The 13,588-nt window shown below is 36.2% G+C and overlaps 1 protein-coding gene across 3 annotated transcripts; it reads right to left on the bottom strand.

Annotated features, from left to right (window-relative positions):
* Positions 1-10,113: 10,113 nt before the first annotated feature.
* Positions 10,114-13,588, bottom strand: LOC108994354 (SWI/SNF complex component SNF12 homolog). Of its 3 annotated transcripts, none has more exons than XM_018969511.2 (3): positions 13,518-13,588; positions 11,462-13,397; positions 10,114-10,441 (listed from the first exon to the last, which is right to left on the bottom strand). In XM_018969511.2, exons 2-3 carry the CDS (start codon positions 13,030-13,032, stop codon positions 10,369-10,371), a joined length of 1,644 nt encoding a protein of 547 aa, XP_018825056.1. In that variant the 5' UTR covers positions 13,033-13,397; positions 13,518-13,588; the 3' UTR covers positions 10,114-10,368. The 3 variants fall into 3 exon arrangements, with proteins under 3 accessions (XP_018825056.1, XP_018825057.1, XP_035549970.1); XM_018969512.2 differs by having other exon boundaries at positions 13,513-13,569; XM_035694077.1 differs by having other exon boundaries at positions 11,462-13,580.

Below are 13,588 nucleotides of genomic sequence, written 5' to 3'. Positions count from 1 at the left end.
CATTACTCTCATTGGCTTTCCCAAAGATGATTAAATCATTCGCAAAAAGTAAGTGAGATATTAGAGAGCAATTTCGGCTCAATTGAATGCCTTCAAAATTTCCTATTGTTTCCGATCTGGCCATTAGTCTTGAGAGCACCTCTGTGCATAGAATAAAGAGAAAAGGTTATCTGGGGTCACATTGTTTGAGTCCTCTTTGTGATTTAAAAAACTCTTTGGGTGAGCCATTAATAAGGATTGAGAAAGAGACTATCGTTACACGTTCTTTGATCAAATTGATCCATTCCCTATTGTACCCCAATACTTTCATCACAACAAATAAGAAATCTCATTCAATGTAGTCAAAAACATTTTTCATATCTAGCTTGATCGCCATTTGGACCTTCCTCCCCAATTTTTTTTATTTATTTTTAGATGATGAAACAATTCATGGGCGATTATATTATTTTCTTTGGTGTTGCGGCCCTGAACAAAATCTATTTAAAATGGAGAAATGATATTGGGAAGTGTTGTCTTTAAACGATTTGCCAGTATTTTGGTGATGACTTTGTATATCACGACGCCGGTCAAGCTAATTGGTCCAAAATTTGGAGGTGAGCATGGGTTGCTTTGTCTTTTGATCGTAGTTGAAAGATGGTAGAATTTAGTATTTTGATCTGAAGTAGTAACCCAAGAGAGTCGAGATTTTTGGCGCCTTAGAGTCTCTTCATGCTTCAGGCGTTCCTAGAAATTTACTTGTAGTTGCTTCCATATTGATAAGCTCTGTAGATTTGGTGGGTTGCACTGGATATCAAGGAGCTTGTTTTCCATTTTCTGGATATTAACTTGGATTTTTTCAAAGTGAACTTTGTTCCAGTGTTTGAGAGCTTCTTTGGTGGCCTTGATATTGCTGCAGAGTATAAATGTTGGATTCCCAATAAATATCTTACACCAAGCTTCTTATATTATTATTTGACATAGGCTTGTTTGGAAAAAGTTTCCATATCAAAATTCTCATATCATCTCATCACATCTTCTTCTCAAACGTCATTCAAATACAAATACTTTCAAACTAATCATTACAACTTTTCCAAACTTTCAAACAAAAAATAAAAAATAATTCAACTTTTTCTAATTTCTAAACAAAAATAATATTAAAAAACTATATTATAATAATATTTTATCTTTATAATCTTTTTATTCAATTTTTCCTCTCATTTTCCAAAATTTCATAAAACATTAATTCAAACTATCTCACTATTATTCATAAAATATCTTACTATTATTCATAAAATTCTAATCTCATCTCACTCCCCAAACTTGTCATTTTGGCTTGTTTGGAAAAAGATTTCGTTTGTTTTCACATATAAGATGAGATGAGATAAGTTGAAATTAAAGTAATAAGATATTGTTAAAATATATATTTTTAATATTATTTTCATTTTGAGATTTGAAAAAGTGAAATTGTTTATTTTATTTTGTGTGAAAATTTAGAAAAGTTGTAATGATTAGATGAGATGAAGAATTGTGAAAACAAACGAGGCCGAACATCTCAAAACTTTCATCTCATCTCATTCTCAAATATCACTCAAATTCAAATACTTTCAAACTAATTATTACAACTTTCTCAAACTTCCAAACGAAAAATAAAAAACAATTCAACTTTTTCAAATTTTCAAACAAAAATAATATTAAAAACTATATTCTAAAAATATTTTAAATTTATAATATTTTTTATTCAACTTTTTCTCTCTTATTTTTCAAAACCCATAAAACATTAACTCAAACTATCTCACTATTATTCACAAGCTATCTTACGATTATTCATAAAATTCTCATCTCATCTCACTCCCCAAGTTTTTCCATGGCTCGCGGATCCAGAATTCTTCGAATTTAAAAGGTGAAGCACATCTAGCATTCTTTGTTGTATTGAGTAGAGGTGGATGGTGGTCTAATGTCGAAAATGTTAGGTGTTGAATTGTAGCATCAGTAAATAATAATTTCAACAGTGGATTTGCTATCCCACGGTCCAATCTTTCTCTAATTAGAGCATTACCTTGTCTATTGTTTGTCCAGGTAAAAGTGGGGCCAGTTAAACCAATATCAATTAAGCCATGAATTTTCATCAGATTTTTTAGTCCGCCAATTGAAGAAGATGTTACTGGCCGCCTACCAAATTTCTTTGATTGGTTTAAAAGATCGTTGAAATCTTCAATACAAACCCATGGACCCCCAAAAGGATTTGTAAATTGAGTCCAGTAATTATCAAAATCTTACTGTTTGATGCCATTGTGCTGTTGCAAGCCAAGGATGATTAGGAGGATCAGAGTAAATTAAAATTGAAATTGCATTCATATTTACATGCACTTGTTCAACATCTACACCAGTAGCACAAGGCCTCCATTTTTTTCCTGAGGTTGAAAAATTTACAAAATGGTAGAAACCTAGACTATTCACAATAGTTAAGGTGCATTCAGCAGGCACCGTGGTCTCCAACAAAAATATGATGTCCGGGTTATATTTCTTAATTTTAGCTCTTATACTTCTGATTGGTTTGGGACGAGCTAGTCCCTTGCAATTCCATACCATTGTCTTTATGAAGTAGGTGGAGGCATGCTTGAGCCCGCCTCGTCAGCTGTCTTGGATTTCCTAGTTGTTGCATGTGGTGTTGCCCTGTGATATGGTTTGGTTGTGATGGTGGAGAAGGAATCCAGAAACTTTAGAACATATCCTTTGGGAATATACATCAGCCAATGACATATTGAGTCAATGTTCCAGAAAAATTCAGAAAAGCATTTGCTGCTACAAGAATGTGAAGGAGCTGATGCAAGATATGTTCAACAAACTCGAAATGGAAGAAATGTAGGAATTGTCATTAATTGGAGAAGGAATGAGCTTGTGTTCAAGAATAATGTCATAGACCCTAAGTCAGTGCTTCTCAGAGTTAATCAGATGAGTTTGGATATATATTCTATACAAATGACACAAAATCAGAGCAATGTAACAGACAATAGAAGGTCAGTAACATGGCAGTCTCCTCCTCAAGGCTTTTGTAAAATCAACTGAGATGTAGCAGTTGATAAAAGACAGTGTATAATAGGAATAGGCGTTGCTGTGAAAGATGAAGAAAGTAGTTTTTTGGCAACCTTGAGGAAAAAACAAACATCGATACTTGACCCTCTATTAGTAGAAGCAATTGCAGCCTATACAACAATCAGTTTTGGACTCAAACTAGGTATGAGAAAAGTGATTCTAGAAAGGGACTCAAAGATAGTCGTTGATGATCTCAAATTGAACAAGAAGAAAGGATCTTACTTTGGGACTCAAGACAGAATGAGCAACTTTGAAGCATGCATAGTTTGTCATGTTAACCGAAAATGTAATTATGTAGCTCATGATCTAGGAAAAATACATTACATGTATTTGACTGTATTGTGAAATTAGAGGAAACTCCAATTTTTTCACAAACCATGTAACATGAAATGGTATCAATGAAGGAAGATGTTTATAAAAAAAAAAAAAAGAAGCATAGAAGCTAGAATTTTTTCCTCATTTGTGGGATTTTGATCATTTTCAATAGAAGGATCCTTTGAAATTTTTTGAGTTTTTTCTTTGGTGGCTGGCTGTCTTCGTGTACCAGGGGGTTATCTCTTTTGATATCATTCTTTGTTTTTGTGATCTCGAAAGGTTGGAAAGGCCAGCTCGTGGGTTTGTAATTTGCTATGGGATCCTTTGTGTTCCTGCAGTGTGCTTAGAGGGCTTAATGAGGATGGATAGGCCTGATCTTTGACAATGAAGCCTTCGGCTGGCTGGTTTGGATAGTCTACGATGAGCTCACTTATGTGGGTTGAAAGTGTCAACAGTAGATGGTTGAGTTCAGCTGAATAGTGGATCGCTATAATTGGTGCTTGTTGGGTATGGTGCCTACTGGGGTGGAAGACTACCGTAATAAGCCAATCCTTTTGGTGCAAAGAGGAGGTTACCACTGTCGTCGAGATTTTGGGTCAGGTGCCTTTGAACGGCTTGATCCATGCTAGAAAAGAGATCTCACTAAGAAGAAACCCTCGTTGGCTTCAAGAAATTCGAGTGGGTTTTACAGGTAAGGGTCAGTTCCGTACATGGTGGCTTCTTAGCAAGTCATGCCTCAGGCGGAGCCGGTCCCTCGGGTTCATGCTCGGGTTTTGCGTCAGACTCTACGGCACCATAAGACGGAATCATAGGGTAATACACCATAATGAGATTATTACATCTCAGTAAGTAATTTAAGCAAAACAACATCAAAGAGATTTAAAACACATTAATACAATTACGCGTGCACATACGGTCAAATATGAAGAAAACAAAACCACGTTTCTTACTTCCCAAAAATACACTTTTAATCACTCAAGCTAAAAATCTCATTTGGCCCAATCATAATCATTATTTTATTATGCATGCATCACGGTCTCTCCTATGGACCGTCCGCACACCCTAGCTCTCATCGTCACACCATGGGTAACGTCCGTGCATGAGACTTCATAACGAGTGATGCCCAGTTCTGCGCCCGGCCTGTACATGACCAAGCATTCTCTAACCTCGCCAACAAAAGGTCACGAAATCGGTACGAGAGTATTACCGTATTGTCCTATCCCTTCGTCGTCTTGCGACAATTTAGCGGACGTCACATCAGTCTGTTACGCTCCCAAATGACCAGAGAAGCTCCACCGACATAATGTTACATCTCGACTTGGGGTCGTGATACACACGCACCCACATAATCAATCTCATCAGTCCCCATTTTCAAAACAGATAACGTGATTTCATAGCACAATTTACTTAAGAAGATAAATATGCATTACGACATATATTGGATGACATGGTAAATTTGCTCATCTATAAATTCGCAAATATTACAATTACACAGTTTCACAACTAATTACACGCATAATCTCATCCTCCAATCCGGCCCAAGGCCTAACACCAACATCAACTACAATTTCATCCAAACATTTCGACGGCCCAAGGCCCAAGGCCCAATTCCAACAATCCAACGCCAATTATAATGTCAATTTAAATCTCACAGTTGCGATAGAAAATTACTCACAAGAAGATGAAAAATTTCTGGAAGATCGCGTGAATGGAGGTGTTGCCAAAAGTGACGACAACAGTGACTCAAGGGAAAAACTGTGGCATTTCTAGTGGGTTTTCTCTCATAGGAATTCGGTCTAGAAACTGGAAGAAGATAGAAGGAAGAAGAAGAAATGAGAGGAAAATAGAGGGATGAAGCAAGAGGACTAGACGAAACCCTAAGGGGTTTTTCTCCAAACGGCGCCATTTAACTAAAGGGAGGGCTGGGTTTCTAACGCACACGGGCTGGGCTCACAATGCACACGGGTTGGGCTTTTGGGCTCTCTAAACTCACACACCCACGACCCACAACAAGGAACAAACAAACTCAAGCCCAAAATAAAACACTAACTACACATAAGCCCAAAAATAAATTAAAATAACATAACATAAATAAAATAACACAACTAAATAAAATATAAGGAATTAAACACATGAAAATTTAGGGATCTCACAACATCCTTCCCCCCTTCCTCTTCTGTCGAAGTCGAACTCCCTTTCCTCTCAGACTCTCTCTCTCCTCTTTGAAATACTAATTTTCATATTACTTGATATTTAAATCATTTATTTGTGTATGTACAGATATTGTAAAATTTTTTGAGCGAATTTTTGGGATTGTGAACAGTGATCCGAGAGCTATTCCCTAATCCCCACTATGAGTGTTCTTAATATATTTAGATTTAATATTTATTTTGATATTTTGCATGAAAAAAATTATTATTGTTAATTTATGATATTCTAATTGTGTTGTAAAAATAGTTTGATATAAATTGAGGAAAGAAGAGTGAACTAAACCTAGATTAGAGTCTTAGACTTGTGATGTTTACCATGTTGCAAACTAGCTGATGTGTAATTATAATTTGTGTTATGCACTATGTATAATGTACATGTAACATTTATGTTTTGTTTTATAAATCAGATAGATTATTTGTCGACTTTAATTGATGTTGATTCAAATAAACCAACCATGAACTTAGGAGATGATTTGAGGGAGACCCAAACATCAAATCCCCTAGTACCCCTACTAGTAGTAGTTATCCATTACCTAAGAAACGGAAATGGATGGATCTATCGATTGTATGAGACCATTTTACAAAGGACCAAAGGTGGAGGGTTGTCCTACAGATAATCCGAAGACTAAAATTATTGTGACAAGACGTATGCTTGCCACTCAAAGAGGAACAAAACTTCAACAATGCAAAACCATTTGTCTTCATGTCCTAAAAGTCCTATTAAACGTGGGTCTTTGGATAGGTACCAAAAAATATTGACAGGTGAGACAACACTTGAGGGTAGGGGGTTGGAGAGAGTGATGGTAGTACATTAAGAAGTCTTGTAACCCACAAATACAGTGAATAGGCTATGAGGTTGGCGATTGCAGAGATGATAATTATCGATGAGATGCCATTTAGGGTTGTTGAAGGATAGAGATTTAGGAAAGTATGTTGGTCTCTTAAATCTTGGTTTAAAGTGCCATGTTGAGTTACAACTATAAGAGATTGTATGAAATTATATGAATTAGAAAAAGGAAAACTTAAAAAAAATGTTTAAAGATGGTGGCATAAGGATTTGCTTGACAACCGATACATGGACATTGGTACATAATTTGAATTATATGTGCCTAATTGCACACTTCATTGATAAGGATTGGAAATTGCAGAAAACAAATCATTAATTTTTGTTTAATCCTTAATTATCGAGGGGATACTATTGAGAGATATGTTGAGTTATGCTTACTTGATTGGAGCATTAATAGAATATTTATTGTAACTGTTGATAATGCAAATTCAAATGATACTGCAATTTCATATTTGAAACAGTTTTTGATAGGGAATGTGTTAGGAGTAAGTATATGCACATGAGATGTTGTGCTCATATTTTAATCTTATTGTGAATGAGGGTTTGAAGGAGTGCAATGACGCCATCATAATGGTTAGAAATGCAGTTAGATATGTGCGTTCATCCCCCGCAAGATTAGACAAGTTTAAGAGATGTGCAAAAAAAGAGAAATTGATTGTAAGAAAATGTTGTGTCTTAATGTACAAACACAATGGAACTTAACCTATATGATGTTGGAGACGGTTGAGAAGTTTGAGAAGGATTTCAAACAGATGGAGAGAAATGATTATAATTTCCTCTCTTACTTTGATGATTTCAGGCGAATGGAGAGTAAAGATTTCAGCACATGGGGCCTCCTAAAGCTAGGGAGTGGGAGACAATGTGGGTGTTTGTTAAGTTTTTGGAAATGTTTGATTATGCTACTAATAGATTTTCTGGGTCTTTATATGTGACAGTCAATACCAATTTTTTAGAGATTTGTTATCTCCAAAATGAGTTGATTATGCTGAGCGAGAGTACTAATAGTTGTTTGAGGAGCATGACCATAAACATGAGAACAAAATATGATAAGTATTGGGGTCATTAGATAGGATGAATTTGTTCATGTTAATTGCAGTTGTGCTTGATCCAAGAAGTAAGTTAGGGCTTCTTACTTTCCACCTGAAGAAAGTTCATGATGAGTTTTGTGCTGAGGAGTTGGTGTCGAGTGTGAGACAGATATTAGCAGATTTGTATGCGGAGTATAATGCTACATTCGGTTCCACCACCAGTATCCGAGAACATGAGCCCCCTCCGACATCTAGAACTATGAATGATGGTGATAACAAACGTGAGGCCAAATGGTTCTACGAGTGTTATAAAACATATTTTGCGATGAGATCTACTATTGCTAAAACAAAAGTGGATCAATATTATCAGATGGTTGTGAGACACTCAAGCCATCGTTTGACTTTTTGACTTGGTAGAAAATTAATGAACATAACTATTCTATACTAGCAAGGATTGCACGAGACTTATTGGTCATGCCTATTTCTATGGTTGCATCTGAGTAAGCATTTAATACGGGAGGTTGTGTGCGGTTGTGTGCTTGATCCTTTTTGAAGTTTGTTGGCTCCGAGAACCGTTGAGGTACTTATTTGTACTCAAAATTAGTTAAGGCATCCATCAACAACCATTGATATCCAATAGGCTATGAATAATATGGAGAATTTTGTAGTAAAATCGGGTAATGTTTTATTTGTTTTCATTGTAATTTAATTTTAGTATTTTTCATAATTTAAATTCACTAACATTTGATGTTTTATTCTTATTATTAATATTTATTAATGTTTTTATATAGAGTTGAGCGCACAATCAAATGTGACAACTATTGAAGATTGAAGGTTGAAGCAGCAAACATGAAGATCACTCCGAATTTGTTGTTATTTATCTATGTTATGTTTTTTTTTTTTGGCGTTGTTGTTATGTTTAAGACAATTTGTCTCTTTTTGTAATATAGAATACTAAACATCTAGTGAAGCTATTTTTATTTTTTTAAATTATGTAGTAAGTAATATAGTTAGTATTAGTATTATAATTTATAGTTATAGTTATAGTATTATAAATGTATAGTTATAGTAAGTAACATCTATTGCTCATTTATTTATTTATACATAACATTACAAATACAAATGATATTAAAATAAAAATGAAACTTAAATATAGAAATAGTGATCTAGAAATAGTTTAAAGTAAATTAAGAGTTTAAAGTAATCCAAAAAAGGTCCAAAGTATACTAGAAATAGTGTATAATAAATAGGCCCAAAAAATGGTTGAAACCAATAATAGACCGAATGATTGGCCGGAACTAGTCTAGCCAGTATCCCTCCCCACAATCGGCCGGTTTGGTCAGTTTCCTCCATGACCAAGATATAAGTCAGTTGGTTCGATTTTTAAACTCTTAGGAGTTTTAATTACTTTTTTACTTAAGAAATATTTTAATACCGATACGTTTCTGAATAGAAGTTATATGAATAAATTATATATACAACAACTATATTCTAAAATAAAATCAATACAAGTCTTGAAAACATACCTACCCAATAAACTTAGTAATACTTCTCGATAATCAGTACAAATTTTAATTACACATTTATAAAACTCAATAAAATACTCAATAAATGCATCTACCCATTCATTCCTCAAGTAAATGCCGCCATATAACATTCGGAATGATGATCACAAGGACGTTCTTCTTCTCCAACTTTTCATAAAAAATTAAAAAAAAAACCCTTTAAAGACATGTAAGCAATTTTTTTTTTTTGCCTGAAAACTCCATCTCTTACCTGAAAATCCGATCTCTTTTAATTATTACATGGTAGATGTGTACTGACACATTGATCGGAAAAAGTAAAACAGTAGATAGAGAAGTGTACCGAGTCTACTGACACATTGATAAGAAAAGAAATCGTTAGAGGTAAATAAGAAGATGAAGAAATTATAGATTTTTGTTTTTATAAGTAAAAGATGAAGAAATTATAGATATGCCATGGGATTTAAAATAATTACAAAAAAATCTGTTTTAATTTTCGAAATGAAATGGTCATTTTGGCCGGAATATCGAAATCCGACCGGAATGACCTGAAACGCACCAATACAATCAAAATTGAATCCGGTACAAAATAGTCAGCCACATTATTCCGGTTACTTTTCCAGAACGGCAACGGCAAATTCCGGCCGTTCCTACCAGAATGATTTTTAAGACTTTGGTCTAAGCCACATGGGAATCTACCATCAAGCACGGCTATGGGGTCTTCGGTTGCACCTGCAGAAACGACTCGCAACAATGCTCCTATAGACATGAAAATATAAACGTCTATAGGGAGCATATACAATGGCAAGATGCCAAGTCTCCGAACCTTATGCTTCCCGGCTACTGGTGGTAGCTAGGTCGCAGGTACATATATACACATCGATCATTGCGGCAAGGAGAAAGAAAGACAAGTAGCAAGGGACTGAAGATGGAAATTGCACTTCTGAAATAATTAACAAGGTTGTGTAATGTTTTGGAAAAAGTGACGTGTGTTTATCATTTTTCTAATTAATATGAGTATTCAAAAGTTACAAAACTAATGTAAATGTGTTTCCTAATCAGAGTAGCAAAATATACTGGCATCCAAATGTCTGCAACCTTGAGCAGGACAAGAGATAGAAATACAATTTTTCATGGTAATAATCACCTCCATTATTAAACTAATACATTGCCAAAAGCTCTAAGAATAGTCTTTCTCCAGAGCATACCATACATTCCTTGAGAGGAAAAAAAGAGATCAAACACAGAGAGAGAGAGAGAGAGAGTAAATTCATATGCCCTTATACTCAACAACATAAGCTGCAAGAAAACAATAGGAGCTGGGAGATTATGTTAGAAATATTGAATCGCAAACAGGATGCTAACAATCATCCTCACTTAAGTGTTCCAGCAGCATCCGTTCCAGCAGACTTGCGGTTCAGGTAACGAATGACAGCATCTTCAACCCTGAAGATTTCACCAAAATGTAAAAAGAAATTAAGAAGACATCTATATCAGGGCAGAAGTCAGGTGGGACTTAACATTAGGGTCACATTGAACAGTAACTTCTTCGTGGCAATACCATTAGTCAAAGCAGCTTTGTACTTGTCAAAAAACTTGTTTTATATGGAAACTAAGATGAAAACATCATGGCGTAAATTTATGTTTAGAATGGACGAAAAGCATAGAAATCGAAAGTGTGCCCAGTGATCAGTAACTAACATTTTTATCAATGAACTAGACCTACAAAAGCTACAGGAGTTGCATACAACACTGGAATTTTTGTCCATTCCAGCACAAGTACGCTCTCTACATTAGAAAGCCACTAAAACTTTCTGCAACTGGATCAACAAAGAATTAGGACCATAATTCAACGGTTGTACTTTGGTGATGTTATTTTAGCCCATTTAAAATGAAAAACAGATTTTAAAGTTTTAAACCCCTTTCACGCTCATGTCAAGTCGAGGCACTGCATAATCTTTCAGCAAGTTAAGCACTTTGCAACATTTTTTTACAGGAGCAAGTGCAAATAGGATCTTAAAATCTCATTCAATCAGAGATACTTTTTAGGGCAAACCAATGATTGAAAGGATATGATAGTGGATTATAATCCTTTCTCGTGATTTTCAGATAATAGGTTACAATCATTTCAAATTCCTCTGTAACTAGAGAATACTAGTATCAGATGGTCATTTCTATAGGGATCAGATATCCAATGGGAAAGGTAGGTAAAATTATATCAATCATCCATGAGATTAATAAGAAACAGTGTTCCAAATTTGATTTTTTTTCCTCTTTTTGTCTCTCTTATTCTCTAACCAAGCCTAGCATCCAAAGGAATAAAACCAAAACCAAACTAACAAAAAAGAACGAAAGCAAATGTGCTATTCCATTGGGAGGCTTTATTTTGGGTAAAGAAGCAACTTTCTACTACATTTATACCAACATAAAATGAGGGAAATAACGATAAACATAACATAAGCTTACCATGGTTGATTATAGAAATCAGAATGGCGCTCTTTTTCAGCATTACGGCTAGCATCTCCAGCAGCAAGCTTTAAATCCTTGCTCTGAGAAGCAATTAAAGCGTTAATAAATTCGGCCGGAGAAAGACTAAATCCAAGAAAGAAAGCCCGCCTCCGACGACTCTCGTGGATCTTCTTTATAGAAGCACAAATCAATTCGTCACAGGCATCAATCTCTTTGTGGCGTTCGGTATTTTCCAAGAATGCATTCATTTCCTTCTCTAATTGAAAAGGCACATCAACCAGTACATCATAGCAAGTAGTTCCAGCAGGACAATTTCCTGAAAGCTTGATTTTATGCTCCAAATGTATGGGTGGTGGGGGCGTCAAATGCTGTGATATCTTCTGTGTAACCGTGGCAAATTTAATCTTCTCTTCCCCAAACACTTTCTGAAGAGGTGGATCACAAAAAAAGAAGGAAGGATCATTTGGGTTCTGTAACTTCCTAACCTTCACATAGTGCCAAATTGCAGCAACAATTCTTGGGCGAGTCTCTACCTCAATTCCAAGAACTTCACTCAGAGCAGGGGAAAGTTTAAACTTCTCAGGCACGTAGTTCATTTCCAGTCTTATTATTGCGGTAAATTCCTTATCCCCTTTTTTCTTCACCTCAAATCCCTCATTAAGAACAGGCGAACGGGCACTCTCCCATAGAATTACATGGTTACCTGGATAGAGGCTCTGATCCAAGTATATGGTAATTTTCTTGAAAAAAGATGAAAACTTTGGGTACGAAGTGCTTGGTTTCTGCACCACTCCAGCCACCACAGGATCCTTTCCATCTTCCAATATCCTCCCTATGATCTTAAGTGACCAAGAAGGAGGCTCTGCATCCTTGTTCTCAGGACCTGTTTGTGTCTGATATGTGAAGGTGTTGAAAACATAAATCCTAAGTGTTTTCTGAACACGGGAAGGGTTTTTAAGTGACTCCTGAATGTCAATCTTCTTTCTTGCCAAAGCAGCATCAACACGAGCCTCCAGTTCGAGCATTTGAGTGTAAAGAGCAGACTCTGGCAGAAGTGTAGCTACTTTATCCGGTATTTGCTTCTCGGGTAGCTTCTGCTTCTTTCTACGAACAGCAGGGGTCAGCTCCATGGTCTTGTACGGTGACCCTGTGTTGGCATTGGATGAACCAGGAGGCCGAGAAGGTGGCTTTTGAGAACTCCTCTTGGCACTCCCAGTACCAGGCGTCGAAACAGAAGGTGACGGGACACCTACATTACTAGTATTTCCAGGATGCAACTGGGGAACTGACTGGACTTGAGCTTGTAACTGAGCTTGGAATTGGACATGGGCAGCCTGAGCTTGTGCCTGGGCATGAGCCTGAGCCTGCGCCAGTGCAATTGCCTGAGTTTGAGGCTCAGACAGCTGGAAGTGGCCTGGGAAGTGAGACCCACTTTGTGTTTGAGGTTGTGACTGAGATAGAAGATGGGTTTGGTGGTTCTGGTTCATGGGCATAGACTGTGGAACCGTCCCAGAATTACCAAAAGGGATTGACGCCCCAACATTCTTCTTGGTGTTATTATGATTCATTGAAACCGTTGTATGACGCCACAAATACTTCAGGGACCAAACTACAGCATCAAAATCCACAAAACTTCCCTTGCGTAAGCATACTAAAAGCGAAGATTCAAGCTTTCTTTTGCGCCATTAAAATTTCTTCGATACTTTCAGAACTTAGGTATTTAATCGAGTATGAATCGTGAAATTTCCTAAATCCCAACACAGAATTCCCACACAGCGTCGATTTTCGTATAAACCGTTCTTTTTTTTTTGGGGAACCCTAGTTTCATTAGAAAACCCCAGATCTTCAATCCAAAGTAGAACACATTGAGCCCAAGACAGAATTCCTCTGGAACTCCAGATATAAAAATAAATCCATCCTTCAATTCAAACTACTGCTTCGATACAAAGACGAAGAAAATCACGACGGAGAAATACGAACGATAGACATGCACATGCGTATAGAATTGGAAACACATGTCAAGAATAAGCAAGAAGAAGAAAACGAACCGTACGTTCAAGTTCTTTTCTCCTTTGCTTTAAGACCGCCAATGAAGCCGAACTGTTTCTCCTTCCTCAGCTCCCC

The sequence above is a fragment of the Juglans regia genome, chromosome 9, assembly GCF_001411555.2.
Source record: "Juglans regia cultivar Chandler chromosome 9, Walnut 2.0, whole genome shotgun sequence".
Lineage (NCBI taxonomy): Eukaryota > Viridiplantae > Streptophyta > Magnoliopsida > Fagales > Juglandaceae > Juglans > Juglans regia.
The sequence above is the reverse complement of the archived record's forward strand: the minus strand, read 5'-3'. Positions and strand labels throughout refer to the sequence as shown.